The following is a 17300-nucleotide window of genomic DNA, read 5'->3' on the forward strand; positions in this document are numbered from 1 at the left end:
GGGCCCTACAATGAAAAAAGTAGTATTCTTAAATGAGACCACTAATTTTGAATATCAAATTCGTAATCCTCATGAAATTCTGCGTTCAGACATGTGGTATAAGTGCCCAAAATATTGGGCCCAATCCAAGATATCGGGCCCAACATTTTTCGACAAACAAAAAAAAATTTTTTAAATCGTATCTTTGGGGGTTTTTGGGGTCACAGGATTACAAAATTCAAAGCTACTTTTCAAATTGGGCACAGAGCCCAATGTAGGATTCCGCGGCCCAATGTAAGGCCCACAGTAAAAAAATTAGTTGTCTAAAATAAAACCCACTAATTTCTAGTATCCATTTCGTAATCGTCATGAAATGGATACTAAAAATTAGTGGTCTCATTTAAGAAAACTACTTTTTTCATTGTAGGGCCCAACATTGGGCACGGGGCCCAATTTTTGGTTTCAACAATGTAGATCTTTTTGTTTGGAACAACTTTTGTATTGAACATTTTTCACGAAAATTCGTACTTTTCGAGATATTTGCAAGTTTTCATACTTTTGGAACACTCTGTATATATTATGTGAGAGAATAAAATGCAAATAAATTTATTCTTAAATAGAAGAGCAAATAAAAATAATTTAACAAAAAATAATGAAAATATTCTATACGAAAAGAAATCCGATTTTTGTTACCAAACATTCTATAATCCGCATAATCGATAAAAAACCTATATATGATTATAGGTTTATATAGTCAAAATTGTGTCATTAATTAAATGTTTCTGCGTATAAGGATTCTTTGGATTTGCAAGTAAAATATTTCAGTTTTCAAAATAGAAAAAAAATTTCCACTTGTAAAAAAACTTGGATCAAAGGTAACGTTGCTGTCGCATCGAACCGAGATGAAAGGGATTTTTTTTTTTTTTTTTTGTAAATGGGAAAAATGCACAGAGACAAAAGGTGCCGACGCGATGCGACGCTTTGATAGTGCAACACACGGTATGTATGTATAATTTTACGGAAGATATTGATTCTAGTTACAAACGCTTTTGACGATTTTTGATTTCGTCTTTTTTTTATATATTTTTTTCGCTTCACTTGCCTTTATTTTTTTTCATCACATGCTCGACAGAAATATTACTCTCTTATTTGTGGAGAACATTCGGAACTACTGGATTCACCTTTTGGCTCTTTAACATAATCGACAACAAGTTCGAGACCAATGAGAGCACGAAGATCTTTCTTTTCCTCCTCTTGATTTGATGCAGAATTATTTGTTTCCTCTTTTTTGGACGACTCCAATTCTAGAAAAATTCCAACAAAACGTTTTCCATTGAAAATTAATTAATTGATTAAGAAAAGGGTATAGTATTTTAACTTTCTTTTCATTTTTTTTAATTTTAATGTACAATATTTCAAGACGTTTATTTAGCTCAATCAAATTTTTTCTTTGTTCCAAAAATTTATTAAAATAAACCAAACAGTTATTTAGATCAAATGAGCTGTCGGATCAAAGAAGGGCACATAACCCATTTGAATTACATTAGTTATGTGCCCTTCTTTGATCCGGCAGCTCAAATAAATATTTATTTGAATTAAATAAATTTTGTTTGGACTAACCAAAAAATTGGGTAAATATAAAAAAATGGTATATTTGGTTCAAATATATCTTTTTTCTGAGTGTTTAATTAATTTGGAAAATTTATAAAACTATAATGTATTGTGCTACCGACAGATATAATTAATAAATTTTTCAATCAAAGAAATATTTACTGATATTTTATTGAAACAAAAATTTAACTATATTTGGTGTATATATATATGCACGGAAAAAAAGAAATTGCTTACAGACGCTAACTAATGTTTGCTATCTGATCCATCAAAATTAGTAACCACAGTTAAATTTTTTACTATGACAACGAAAAAATTTTCTGTGATAAACAATAGCAGACTTAATTTTTAAAAATTTACTGTCACAGCAAACTTTCTTGACCCTACAGCAAATTTGTTCTCTGTCTCTATATTAGCTAACGTAATTTAATGGTACAGCAAATATTTCTCTGCTACAATAAACTTTTTCTATGCGTGTGTTAATATTGATAAGAATAAAATCGATAAAACATAACAGAAATTTTAATTTGTGGAAAAAAAAATTTTCAAGGTGGGAATCGAACATCAAGTGCTTTTATTCTCAGTGTAGGACTTCTGCCATTAAGCTTATGCATAGTTACTTGAAAAAGATTCAAAAATTTTTTTCCTACCCTAATTTTAAAAGTACTCTTTTTGTAGTAACCGTGTAATTAGCTTAATATCATGTATTATTTTGTAATAACGAGTAATGACAAGTAGTAATGTGTAATAACGAGTAATATTGCGTAATAACGCGCAATAATTAAAATTTTTTTAAATCACAACAAAAAATGTCAACATAGTTAAAAATTTAAAGACTTATTCAAAAAAGGGCGGGAGTTGATGCTATGATTTCGCTTGAGATGGCGCTGTCAAATATTTACATTTTTCGCCATTTTTATATATAAATATATATTGTAACGCGGCATTTTGTCGTGTACAAATAGCTTAATAATAATTTATATTAAAATAAATTTTGTAAATAAACGACACCAGGGTCGTTTCATTTTGTTTAACTTGCCAAAGTTGTCAGATTAATAGTCAGCTTGTAATAAATAAATTCGGTTCTGATTTGTTCTTTCGTTCTGTTATGAAAACTCTCGCGAGTCACTGAGGATTCTCGCCGGGTCACAAAGACATTGAGGACATCACTATCCATTATTGAAATTAGAAGTCATCGAGGAAAGTGCTTCCTGGTGTATATATTTGGCTGAGAGTCCCGAATATTCAAGAACACCAGGAAGACGAATTTGCTGTTTTGTTGACGATTTGTCAAACTATTATTGGCAGCTTATTTTCTATGGAATTCTCGCATCAATCAATTTAACATCGGATAGTGTAGGAATCTGCGTTACCGATGACTGCGTATCGATTATCGGTCGCGGGTATTATATTATTGAATATTAATTGATCAATGTAACCGAAAAGAGAGACCGCTGTTTAGCGACGCTTTCGAGTTTGACTCGTCAGCCATTTTACTCTCATTCTCATCCTGGTGTTTTTAGAGTTAAGTTGTGTTCTATTCTTTTTCGTGTAAAATAATTAAAATTTAAAAATTACAAAAATGAGACGAGTCGTTATCGTCGTCTTCAAATGGACAGTGAATCCCAATAAATTAATTAGGAGTCGTTTCCTTCAGAATCGATCTCATTATTATTAAAGTACAATTGAATAAATAAAATATAAATCTTATCTTTCGTCCTTCTGCCATTATTTAACTGTTTTTAAAATTTGAAGTGAATATTAATAATTAATAAATAGTGTTATAATTATAAATTGTGTCTAATTAATGGTGTTTATCCTTATCCCCCCCCTCTCCACGGTCTATTGTTGCTATAAAGTAACAATGGAATTCCTGAGCTGGTTTTAGTTTTTTCATAATTAGAATTATAAAATTTACTTGGCGGGTCATTTAACTATCATTTTAGGTTTAGTTTCTTTTCCATAAAATAACTTGGCGCTTGTCAAAATTAATAATTAAAAAGTGTAGATAACGTTGACTGTCTTGAAAATATAATAATAAATAATATAAATTAAAAATAAAAATCAATAATAAATTAAAATCATACGTTACAATATATGTACATATAAAGTTTTTAGCAGTTCTCGCAGTTTTCTGTGTCATACAAATTTATTTTGTTAAAGGTAAGTAGAATTAATGATAAAAATTAATTAATTACTGACATAAAGTCATTCGACTTAAATCTATTACATTTATATTATTAATAGCTATATATTCCCTGTAAAAAAAGTTCCGATAGCACGAATCAGGAAAACGAATTGCACTGCGATATGTTGAATCTGTTATGTATTTGGATTTTAACAGATAGAATTCCTAAGTTGAATCTGTTCCAATAGATAGTTCAATACGTTCGATTGAAAATGACGTATAAATAAAGAATTAGCACTTTAAATGTTCAAAAATTGATTGTGTATGAATAAAAGAGCGTAAAGAAATTGTAAATATAACAGAATTATGTGAGAAATGCAATTTTATGAAAATAAAATAATAAGATCATCAGAGAAAGTGAAATAAGCCATTCATCGAGTAAGAGCTGTTCTTTTTTACCGACAGTGGATATCGAGTTATGTTAATTTCGATTTTCAGTAACAATTGTTTAAAGTAGCAAAAAATTAAAATTGCAATTCTCTCAAAAACCTGACGTGCAGTGAAAAAACTGACTGCTTATTCGAATTCAACGTTAAAAATTTACCTTAAAAACTCGTTTTTGTTGCTCGGGTTCAAAACCTTGTAAATCTGAGTTATTATTATTTTTTTTTTTCATTTTGACCAGTAAATTCCCCTCGTCAATTTATATTTGATTGATTCTCATAATTGAAAAAATAACAAAATTTCACTAGTTGATAGTTAAAATCATGTTTTCAAATTATTGTCATGGTAAAATTGTTATAGAAACAAATAAAAAAAAAATTAAACAGTCAAAATTACCTTCAGAATTTCGTGGTTCGTCTTCAATCATCACTTCAGTGATTTCGGTCCTTGAATCTTTCTCAGCCTCTTTAATATCTTTGTAGGTTTTTGTGATATGTTTCAAAATATAATGCGTCCCCTGATGATTCTCTTCAGATAATCTCGATGTTGATGAAGCCTCGTCTCTTGTTAAATTCAATGGTCGATTATTGTACTCCTTTGCTTGGGGTACACTAAAAGCTGAGCTGTGCTTACTCTTGAAAGGCAATTGCCTCTCTGCATTCAACTTTCGATCCCATATGTGTCCCGATACACGTAGGTCAATAAAAAAATGTAATGGATCAATACCGGGATATGATTGTGATATTGGATAAGGTGGATACCACAGGGGATTTGGCAAAAATTCAGGATTTGGAACATTCCCTGTTGTAAGACCAAATCCTTTAGCAACTGTTGATTGTAATTCATCGCCTCTTATTGGTAATGTTGGCAAAAAATTTCTCGCATTAAAATCAAGTTTATTTTTTTGTTCAGCGAGAAATGATAATTCATTATTACTTGTTGATGTTGTTGTTGCTGCTGCTGTTGTTATTGTTGTTGTTGTTGCTGTCGTTTTATTGCAACGATCCTCTAAATTATTATCCTTTTCACTGTAAGTACAATTTCTCTCTACCTCTTCTGGTTTGACTTTTTGTATTTCATTTGTTGAAAATATTGTCTCTTGTAAATTTGGAATACGATCGGCAAAATAATTTTTTGATGGTTTAAATTCAGAGCGATTATTATCATCGATTGATTTTAATATTTCATTATTAAATTCTTGGGTTTTTTGCTCTAAGCTGAGGGGAAGATTTTTATTTTCTAAATCGTATGATGATGATTCGAGGGATTTTGTTTGATTATCCAAATGAGGGGAATCTAGAAGATGTTGCTGTTGTTGTTGATGATGTTGTTGTAGTTGTTGGGTGTGAAAATATTTTTCTACCTGTTGATGATTTTGTTGAGTTGAATGATGATGTTGATGATGATTTCGTTCTTTTGTTGTTAATTCCAAAGGACGATCTCGTGTATCTCTCCATGATCTTTTTCTTCGTCGAGGTGTACCTGGCGTGGGTGTAATTGGCGTTGCTTCGGCTTTGGCTTGAACAAAAGATCGAAGCATTTCGCTGAAGAAAAAACTATTTGGTGTCAGTGGAACATTGTAGAGATAGGGTGGTGTCGCTGCCAAAAGTCGTGAAACCAAATCGCCACTGGAAAGTGACGCTGGAGTTTTCAATGTTGATGGATCGCCTGTTGTCGTTGTCATTCTGCAATAGAATTGAAATAAATTGCAATTTAATTAAAATCGCTATAAAATAATTGTATATAATTTGAGAAATATTAAAAATTGTTACAGGGGGGATTGATTTTTGTAGATTATAATAATATAATATTTCTGAGACACTCTGTTAAGGACGGGTTACAAGATGAAGAACTTACACTAAATTGAGGATTCTATTGTTCGGGAAAATTAATTGAGAAGATTGCCTTTGAAATATCTTAAAGCCTGTAGATGTGTTCTGTGCCAAATCCTAATATTCTCATAAGGGGGTGGTTCAAGTATTATGTAAGAAAATAATTTTAAAAGATTTTGTGCTCCTCACCACTTTATTTATATTCAGAATAGTTTAACGACCAGACGTTTTTTAATTACTATTGTTTTTTTTAAATCAGTAGAAAAATAATTTGGGCATGTCTCATTAAAACCCATTGATACAAGAAAATTGGTACTTCTTGCACACTAAAATCTGAAGTTACAAACTGCAGCAGACATATAAATATTTCTTGTTACATTGCCGTAATCGTTTTACAAAGTAATCCTTTCCCCTATGCCAGCGATGCAACATCAATAGGATTAATTTACATCTGAAAGGCACACGGATTGCATTGAATGATATGGTACCTATATATCTATCTGTCTATATATATATATATATATATATATATATATATATATTGGACTGTTCGTTGAAATCAATTTTTCATTAAATTTTAAAACCTACATGTATCTGTCTATGTCTGTAGAAAAAAATTTTAATTAAACAAAAAAAGAAATTATTGTCATTTATAGGAACAATATTAACAAAAATTTTAAATTAGTCTTGATTTCGATGTAATTTTTGCACAATATATTTAAAAAGGAACTATGTAGAAATTTGTTCACTGAAAAAGTTAGAAAAAAAGTTTTTATAAGACTTACTTTTTAAAATCTTGCCGCAAAAGTTATCAAAAACATCTTAAAATTCATTAATTTTGAAGATGGTTAGGTATAGAAAACTTTTTAAAAGTACATTGTTTGAAGATATTTATTTTTGCAGTGAAATTTTATCATAATTTTTTTTCTTTTTTTTACGACCTAGAAGAAGAAACTCGAAAATAATCCCCGAGTAGGATTGAAATTAAAAATTTTTTTTTGCTTCACGCGACAAATATGGAACATCTCAGTGTTTTCACAAGAGAGGATTTCTTGGAGAAGGCATATACATATATACATGTTTATGTATGTATATATATATACGTAACCGTTGAAAAGGGGGATATGTTGAATGTGGCAAATACTGTATCGGTGTCAACATACACAAGAAGAGGAATGGGCATTGTTTCGGTCCATTGTTTCCCAAACAAACGATGTCCACGTTGTTTCGTCAGATATTATGTTCAGCCAGACAGGCAGGACGCACCGGAAATGGACTGCTGTCAGTTTTACTCCTAGCGATAAATATGAGCATGTTTCACCCTTGTTAATGAGAGAGAGAGAGAGAGAGAGAGAAAAACGTAATATCGATCTTTTTCTCATTTCAAATATAACGAGATTGTCATTTAAATATATAGATTTATTTAAAATCAAACTTCTTTACGAAATAAATAATTATATCTATATTTTGAAAATTAATTTCAAATGGAAAGGTAATTATTGTTTATTCAAATTTATAATTTACAAATTTCCTAGCAAAAAAATTCCACATTTTGACCTATATTTAAAATAGAGGGCAGGATGCATGAATAATTTCTAAAAATTATAATTGGAAAAATTCTCAATTAATAGAATTTTTCATTAGATATAATTTCCATTGAGTCAAATTTGATATTTCCTCGAATTATTATTTGATAGAATTTTTATTTGTCCGAAATTGCAAATGACCGAAACAACAATCGATTTCGGCGCGATTTTTAAAATCAACCAATCAAAAATTATCCATAAAATTGTGATTGGTTGATTTTAAAAATCGCGCCGAAATCGATTGTTGTTTCGGTCATTTGCAATTTCGGACAAATAAAAATTCTATCAATTAGAAATTCTGTTAAATTATTTTTGAGTATATGGATAGTGCTTTTAAGAAATTTATAAAAACACGATTTGGTATAAACATGGGGTATATTATTCTTTATAAATCGATGGAAAGCAAATACTGATGACTACATATATATGTATACATATATACTATGTATATATATATGATGCTGCGATGTATATATATAATATATATATATATATATATGACAGTAGCGCGCAGTGACGGTGCAGTTTCAGTTTCACAGTGCGGTTTACGATTCATAAGACAACTCGGGGATTGAATTAAGCGAGCGCCAGCTGCCAGTCTGTCCGCCTATTCGCATGAAAATTTGCATAATCCTGTCATGCCGACGATTCTAATTGGCGGATTGTTTCAATTTCTGTCGCCGCGCGGACATTTGCATTCTCTCGCGCGCGATAGTGAAGCGCAAATAAAATTTTCCCTCTCTTGTTCATATTCCATATAATAAAAGCAATATGAGAAAAGTTACCATTCACTATTTTTCCCAACTGGATACATTTATAAACTATATTATATGTATTTTAATAAAAATAATCTTATTATGTAATTTTTTTTAATAAAATTTTTTGGATTCGAAACGAAATTTTTGTTTTAATTGAAAAAATTCAGAATATATTCAGATAAATATTCTGCTGGTAAATTAATTTTACCGATTTTTTACTAATAAAAAACTCGAAATTTTTATTAAAACACGTTGGTTTACAGTGAATCATTTTAGTTTTCTGGAAATTACAGCATAGTTTCTAAGAAAGGTTTAAGAAAAAAGTTTCCTTAAGGAGTTACACCACTTTGAAATTTTTAAAAAATCTGAAAAAAATTTTGTTTGCTTAAAGTACACCTTATAGGCATAGAAATTATATGCTATATGGACCCGGCGTAGCTGATTACAGGTAATTTTTAATTTAATCATTGTTAATCACGACCAAACTGTTAAGAAAACTTGAAACCCCTTTTTCTCAAAACTACATTTGAAAAATCGGTGGGCACTCTACCTGCCACAAATTTCAATTGATCCTCTTAGTTTTTTTTTATTTTGTTTGTGATATAATTATCTAGAGGAATACGTAAGGATTTTTCGAAATATTAATATTCAAATTTTCTAGACAACTTTAAGTAACGAAATTTTGTCAAAAATAAGCACTTTTTCCTTAAAATTGATGCTATTTTGCGAAAAATGTATTTTTTTTTATAACGGCTACGTATTCCTCTAGATTTTAAGTTGCAAAAACTAATGCTTTTTTTTATCTAGCTCAATTCTAGACCAAGTTATGGTCATATTTCACTGATTAGCAGTAGAAATCTACTAATTAATAGCGAGAATTAAGCAGCTGACAATTAGTAGAAATTTACTGATTCAATTAGTAAAATATCAATTACTGATTGAATCAGTAATATAAATATATGGCGGCGGCCACAAAATCTACTGATTTAATAGTTAATTTTAAAGGTTATGTTATATACAAATTTTCTGATTTACACCGAAAAAAAAAATATTCTTGTATTCAGAGGAAAATTCCTCTCACAGAATCCTCTTGAATTTTATTCTTAAAACAAGAGTATTACTCTTTAAATGGGAATATTTTCCTCTAATTTCAAGAGGATCGAAACAAAAGGACTATTCTAGAGCATTCTTCTTATATTCCGAATAATCTTTTTAGAATAAAAATAATACTCTTAGAATTTAGAATAATCTTCTATGTTTAAGAATATTCCTCTAACTTCTAAGAGGATTTCCCATAAAAAGTCGCTCATGCGCAAAGATGATTGCGTCATATCATTTACGTCGAGTCATAAATCGCATATCATGCGTGAAAAAGTTTTAGTTTCTGTGTGAAAAAATGGGAATAAACCAAAATGGATAATAATCTTTTAAATATCTTGATAGAGTTGCAACTTACACAATACGTGCCTATTTTTGAAGGTAAAAGAAATTTTTAAAAGTAATTTTTAAGAAAATTTAAATAATTTTGAGGTTATGCTATTTAAAAATTTATTTTATTACGATTTTTATTTATTTTAATTTTATTTCAAAATTTATTTGAAATAAATTTTCAAATTTAATGAATTATATGTTTTGCGCATAAAAATATTATTAAAAATAGATTTAGTTGATTTATTCAAAAAAATTAAAATCAATTTCAATTTATTTATACTCAAATAGATGTAAATCATGGAATAACAAATTTTATTCCTTTTAATTTTATAGATTATATCTATGACAAACAAATTAGATGATTGCATTTTTATTATTTCAGAATTCTTTTTAAGATGATATTTTCCTCTTAAAATAAGAGTATCCTCTTAAATTAAGAGGAATAATTTTACATAGAGGAGAATTCTCTTAAACCTAGAGGACATCCTTTTGCAGCATATACTAGAGGAAAATATGCATTGAAATAAGAGGAATCCTCTTGAAACAAGAGGATTTTTTTTTCGGTGTACATAAGTTCTTTTCTATTGCTTGCATATTCACTAATTATATTAGTAAATTTCAAAAAATAACTGAAACTTCAGTCAAAATGAAAAGTACTGATTGCATTAGTAAAATTTCTACTGATTCAGATTTAGAGAGTACTGTATTTTAATTTTCTTAAAAAAATTTCTATTCTTCAATAAAAATTGTTGAAAAAGCTTATTTTCTGGGCGAGTCAAAGTGGTGTAACCCCTTAAGTATATGACTATATTAAGGGATGAAGAAAGTTGAAAAAATTTGTAATATGGGGGACGAACTTAAAAATTGATTAAATTTGATTGGTTTTTGTATTTTATTTCAGTATTTTGTCTCGCATTTGGAAAAAAACGAGACTTAAAAATCAGACAAAATTTTTTTCTTATTTCTTATGATTTCCATATAACAGAAATTCACTTGAATTTTTGATTTTTGTTAATTTGGTTAATAATGACAAGCTGTCCCCATTTACCACAAAAATTTGAAAACTCAGGATAAATGGGGACAGCTTGTTATTATTAACCAAATTGACAAAAATAAAAAATTCAAGTGAATTTCTGTTACGGGAGTCATAAGGAATAAGAAAAAAATTTGGTATGATTTTGAAGTCTGTTTTCTTTGAAATGCGAGACAATATACTGAAACAGTTTGACTTTGATTTTCAAGTATTTATGCATTGAGCGATAACTTTTTTTATCTTGCTGCCAAATGTCAAAATAAAAGCTTGGCAATACTCAAAACCTCTTGCAGGTGATCTGAGGTTAAAATATTGACGTTGAACTTCATTTTAAAACTGTAAATTAAGCTCCAATACCTCTTATGTCCCCATTTACCCCAACTGACCATAAATAAAAAAGTTTTATATATAGTTTTTTATTTTAAAACTATAAGTATATATAATTTTTCAATCGGATGTATAAAACATTAAAAATTACATATAAAATTTCAGCTCTTGATTGAAATTTATTATGGTCTGTAAACTCTGGAATATTGCGTGGTGAAGAATATATTTTTTCTTTTCATTCTTTCTTTCTTTTTTTTTTATTTATTTTTGTAAAATGATAGGTGTGTCAACAGTGCTGGAAAAGCGAGCGTCTTTCACATTTACAGTTTTTGTCGGAAGTTACTGCGCTTTTTACTGGCCGCAGAAACGTTTTTATGACTCTGAGTTCTTTCATAAAAACGACCTCTTTGCATGTAAAAAATGTGCGAGTCTCTGGGTCGCGGAATATTCGTTGAGAAACACACACACACACACACACACACACACATACGTACTAAATTCTATTGCAAAAAGAAGTTCTTTAAAAATAAATTATTCCACTATACTGAAGTTCAAAATTTTTCTTTTAATTGTTTGAATCTGACAATTTGTATATTTGCATTTTAATTTATTGAAAAATCATATAAATTTAAATAATTTTGTAATTAATTGTATTTAATGTATAACTCTATACAGTATGAAAAATTTAACTCGTGCGCCAATATACCCCTACGTCGGGGTGTATTGACTATAACAGTATTTTTTTAGAATGCGCTTAAGGTTATGTGATTGTTGTGATTTCATAGGTAAATATTCTCCGCAGGTTTTTTTTGCAAAGTGCTTGATAGATTGAGGTAAAATTTTGTGGAAAACTCAAAAATAATATATATATAAGGATTCGTTGCCATATCCCAAAGTATATTAATATTTTGTCAAAAAATTTATTTTTTAAAAATTACACATTTTTGGTGAAAATTCAATGTGGTTGCAGTAGGATTTCAGTCATTTATCTTCAAATATACAATTTTTTTAAAAAAATATTCATATACTTCGGCACATATTTTGCAAAAAAAACCTTCAGAGAATATTTACATGTGAAGTCACAACAATCACATGACCTTAAAGTAAGCAGATACATATTCCAAGTTTTCTTACGCGGTGTCTGACTAAAACTAGGGTTATTCTACTTGAACCTCAACTGGATTTTACTGCTTCACATCACACTTTAGAGAACGTTACTACCGTAAATCAGGAAAAATATTTCTATCAATTCTTTAACAGTACAGAATTTGTTTTATTCTATTAAATTAAATAATTTAATATAAATTAATAATAATTTATATATTTATTATTATTCCAACAGAAAATTTAAAAAATAAGGGTTCACTAAAAGTGAAATAAAAATTCATTTACAAGGAGTGAAATTTACTCTTAATGAGTGAAAATTTTCCAACACGGTGTGAAGATGATTTTGGAGAGTGAAATTATATTTTAAATCGAGTTAAAATTGTGTAATTACGTTTACGTGACTTTTTTCATTCTGTCGTAATTTTTTCGATATATATTTGTCATTTCGGTGCAACTATTTATACTATTTAGTTACGTTTTACAAACATTAAAAAAGCACTGAATTATTCACTTTTTATAAGCAAAAACTTTTTCTCTGCTAGATATGTAACTCTTTACATGGAGTGAAAATTCACTCACATAGAGTAAAATTGCATTTGTTGTAGAGTTAAAATTTACTACAAGCATAAAATAAATAGCTTCCTCCACGAGGAAGCAAAATGACTCGACTTTTTCGGATTTTGACTAATTAATGCGATGAAAACATCTATTTTTGTACTCAATTATGAGTGAAAAATCACTCCAATTGAGTTAAAAATTATACTAATGGAGTAGACACTTCGAATATTAAGTTAAATTTTACTATACAAACGCATGCAAATACACAGTGAATCGATGTTCTACGTTTAAGAATCATATTTACGAGGTAGATTTGTTACTCACTCCAATGGAGTAAATTTTCACTCCAAATAAATTAAAAATTTATTATTGGGTTTAAAATAAACAATAAATCGATTTTTTGCATCGAACTGTAATTTTTCTTGATGCAAGTAGAAGTAGAAACATTGTAACTCCTTTTTGGAAGTGAAAATTTACTCTGTTGGAGTGAAATTTCACTTTTAATCAAATTAAAATTCACTACAAGTTTGGAAGAACACTGATTCAACTTTTTTGCATTAAGACATTACTTATTTAGTATTCCTTCCTCATTCTGGGAAAATGACAACATTTTTTACTCTTTTCTGGAGTGAAAATCCAATCTTGTACAGTAAATTTGTACTCCATATTAAAATGAAATTAGATACTAGCATGAAATTACACTAACTTGACATTTTTGCATTGTGCCATCACTTTTTTTTGGAGTAGATTCGTTACTCTATGCAACTAATGTTATTTCTACCTAATACAGAGTGAAATTGCACTCTATTAGTGTTTAAGCTCGCTCTAACGGAGTGAATTTTTACCAGAGAATAAAAAAAATTAAACAAATACATACAAAATTCTTAATTTTTCATTAAGCCATCACATTTGCGGGGTAGTTTTGTTACGCTCTCTAATGGAGTAATTTTCACTCCAAATCAGGTTACAATATGCTACTAGTATAAAATAAACACAGTTTTGACTTTTTACCTAGAGCAATAATATTTTTATGGTAAATTTATCACTACGGTGCAAATAGTTACACTATAACATGATTTAAGAGTGAATAGTCATTTTAACAGAGTAAAATTGTACACCACGTCGAGTTAAAATTAGCTCCTAGAGTCGAATTACATTGACTTTACTTTATTGCATTGCGCCATCACTTTTTTGGAGTAGATTCGTCACTCTCTGCACCTAGTGTTCACTTCTACCCAATTCGAAGTAAATATTCACTCCATTGGAGTGTAAACTCACTCTAAAGAAGTGAATTATAACATAAAATCCAGTAAAAATTCACTAAACAAAACACAAAAGTAAATACAGAAATTTTATTTTTGCATTAAACCATCATATTTTCCGTAATAATTTTTTAATTCACTCTTGTAGAGTAAATTTTCACTCCAAATCAAATTAAAATTCACTACTGGCATAAAATATACACTGAATCGACTTTATACATTGACCCATAATTTTTTCTTGGTAGATTTGTCACTTCGGTGCGCAAATAACTCCGTTTTTGAGTGAAAACACATTTTAATAAAGTAAATTTCTACTCCAAATTGAGTTAAAATTAACTTTTAACTGATTTGCATTGTTTCAACACTTTTTTCCTAGTAAATTCTTTACCTCAGCATTATTTTTACTCGCACTGTAGAGTAAAAATTCCCTCCATTAAAGAGTGATTTCACTCCAATGGAGTGAATATCAACTCTTAGTGAAGTACAAACTAAACAAACAGGAAAATAAACACTGACTCTATATTTTACAATTCATTTTTCACATTTTCTATGCAAATTTATCACTCCAGTGTGAGTGATTCTATTGTCACTCATTTTTAGAGTAAAAAATCACTCCAAGGGTGTGAAAAATTTTTTTTTTCGAAAAATTTCTAAAATTCTTACCTTACTGTAAATGATGAATTCAGAGATAATTGACAATAGATTCCAAATAAAAATTTCTCACAATATTGTTGAAAAAAAAAAAAAAATTTTTTATATTCCCCGAAATAAAATAACGAGATTTGTGTATATGTGTATGCCGTAGGCGTAAGGGCGCGTGTAGCCCGTGCCGGCAAATAAGATAATAATCGGAGAACTCCAGTCACTCTCGGTGGCTGCGGTGGCGATGCCAGAGTGTGGCAGGGTTGTATTCCACCCACCCAACCCAACGCAGGGTTGCCTCACTACGTATACAATCCTAGAAAGGGTGTAACAGAGAGGGCAAATCATTTCATTCGCATTGGTTCAAGAGAGAAATTTTCAAGCGATGACTAAGAGACAGTGAGGCTGAAGGGTGAGGGGAAGGGGAGGGTGAATTTACCACAGCAAGAGAGAGAGAGAGAGGGGAGTAGTGGTTTTTGAGATGATCCGGCCAATCTGCGCATCATTTCCCCATCCTCGTTTTCAACCGCCTCCCACCCTTAACGCCGTAACCACCCCCCACCACGAAATATCACCCCCGCGCGCGTACAGAAGCCCTGTTGAATGCCACATTTCGAGGCGAGGACAGAGAGGAAAAGAGACAGATTGTGGAAATGAGAGAGAACAAGGGTCGTACTAAAAGAGTAAAGGGGGGTGGAAGTATGAGGGTAGAGTATCGCGAGCTGGTATAGGGCCGCTCGAAAGAGGCTCAACGGGGGTGCACAGGGAATAAAAAAAAAGAAGAAAAGAAAAAAAATGTTGAAAACAGATATATAGGAAAAGCTTCTCTCGTGGTGTTAGTCCTGAGTTTATTTCTATATATATATATATATATATATATATATATATATATATATACATATCCTACTACAGCAACTCAAAAAAAAAAAAAAAAAAAATTATATACATATATATGCGAATAAAAATTGTCTATGTGTGAATTTCTATATGTAAGACTTGTGATTATGTGAGTCGAATGCATTTTTGCCAAGAGGCTTATACTGCATATGGACTTTAAAAAATGTTCCATTTGACGAATATATATATATGTATCACACACTTTTTTTCGCTCCGCGTGTATGTGAATTTAATGTTTCTATGTATTTGAATGAGTTTTTTAGGGATAGTGAAACACACACATATATATATGTGGATGGTTGAAATGCAAACGGGACATGCGTAAGTGTAAATGTGGTTTTCACGGCACGTGTTGGAGGAGTTTCTGCGCGAGGGGATGGAGAAACGGTTGTCAATATATCGCGACAGATTATTGCGTGTGCTATCCGCCTTCCGAGAAGAGATATATTGTCATTTATTTTCATTTTTTTTAAAGTTTTTAAAATTAATTGCATTTTAAGTAGAGAAATTAATTTACAATTTTTTTTTTCACCTAACAAGTCCTTTCCTTCCTTAACCCCCTAAAACCCCCTGAGAAGGGGTTGGAATTTTAATTTTTACAAAAAGTCGAGTACAGTATCTATTCCTATGTTTTTTTGGTCGCTGAAATCAAAAAACACCACCGAAAACAAATTCTTTACCCCCTTAACCCCCTACAACCCCTGGGAGGGGGTTGGAATTTTATTTTTCACGGCGCTAAGTGTAGAAAAATAAATTTCCATAACACTTTGTTGGTGCGTATTTGTGTAATCATAGGTAACTTTCTAGAAAACTTTATTTTTGGTGATGTTTTTTGGTTTCAGCGACCAAAAAAACATAGGATTAGACACCGTACTCGACTTTTCGTGAAAAATGAAACTCCAACCCCCTCCCAGGGGTTGTAGGGGGTTAAGGGGGTAAAGGATTTGTTTTTGGTGGTGTTTTTTGATTTCAGCGCCTCAAAAAACGTAGGATTGGACACCGAACTTGATTTTTTGTGAAATTTAAAATTTTAACCCCCTCCCAGAGGGTTGTACGGGACTAAGGGAAGGAAGGATTTGTTTTTAGTGATGTTTATCGGATTAAGCGACCCAAAAAACATTGGAATAGACACCCTACTCGATTTTTTTTTTAATTTGAAACTCCAACCCCCGTGAGTAGGTGCAAGGGGGTGGTTGCGGGAAAATGGGTCGGCAAAAAAATTTTTCATGGTTATATTCGGTTTCAGCGACCCCAAAAACATAGGAATATGGGGTTGTGTTTTTTGAGACCTGACTTTTTTTTGTGTGCCTGTGTTACAAACTCTATTTGATATCATCAGAAAAACTGTGAATCTGAAGTCAGATTTTCAAAATGGTGGATGAAATTTTTTAAAATTTACTAGATTTCCTTCAAATGCTTTAACCCCTTCGCAGTCTAGTAGATAAATCGTTTGTGGGCCCAAAACGGTCAAAAAAAAGTTTCCAAAAAAATATAAAATTTTTATTCAACGACCCCAAAAACCACCGAGTACCAAATTTTGAACGAATCGAATCAATTTTAAATTTTCCGCCATATTGGGTCCGCCATTTTGAATTTTTTAAATCTGACCTCAAATTTAGATTCAGCGACTCCAAAAACCCTAAAGGAACCATTTTTATTGCAAATCTAATCAATTTAAAAATTTTTTTAGACGCCATATTGGGTC

The 17300-nt window shown here is 30.3% G+C and overlaps 1 protein-coding gene across 4 annotated transcripts in view; it reads right to left on the reverse strand.

The window, feature by feature from the left end:
* Positions 1 to 1082: 1082 nt before the first annotated feature.
* LOC127290911 (uncharacterized) overlaps positions 1083 to 17300 on the reverse strand; it is a 36527-nt gene continuing 20309 nt past the window's right edge. For 3 of the 4 annotated variants that reach the window (XM_051319751.1, XM_051319750.1, XM_051319752.1), the window contains exons 2-3: positions 4559 to 5847; positions 1083 to 1283 (exon numbers count right to left, since the gene is read on the reverse strand). In XM_051319751.1, coding sequence (XP_051175708.1) covers positions 1117 to 1283; positions 4559 to 5846 — 1455 coding nt within the window. In that variant the 5' untranslated portion in view covers position 5847 and the 3' untranslated portion in view covers positions 1083 to 1116. Of the gene's footprint in view, positions 1284 to 4558; positions 5848 to 14719; positions 15088 to 17300 lie in introns of those variants that run through there. The other variant, XM_051319749.1, reaches the window with a different exon arrangement.

Source organism: Leptopilina boulardi, unplaced genomic scaffold, assembly GCF_019393585.1.
Source record: "Leptopilina boulardi isolate dan_hultmark-lab unplaced genomic scaffold, ZJU_Lbou_2.1 LbouV2_95, whole genome shotgun sequence".
NCBI classification, from domain to species: domain Eukaryota; kingdom Metazoa; phylum Arthropoda; class Insecta; order Hymenoptera; family Figitidae; genus Leptopilina; species Leptopilina boulardi.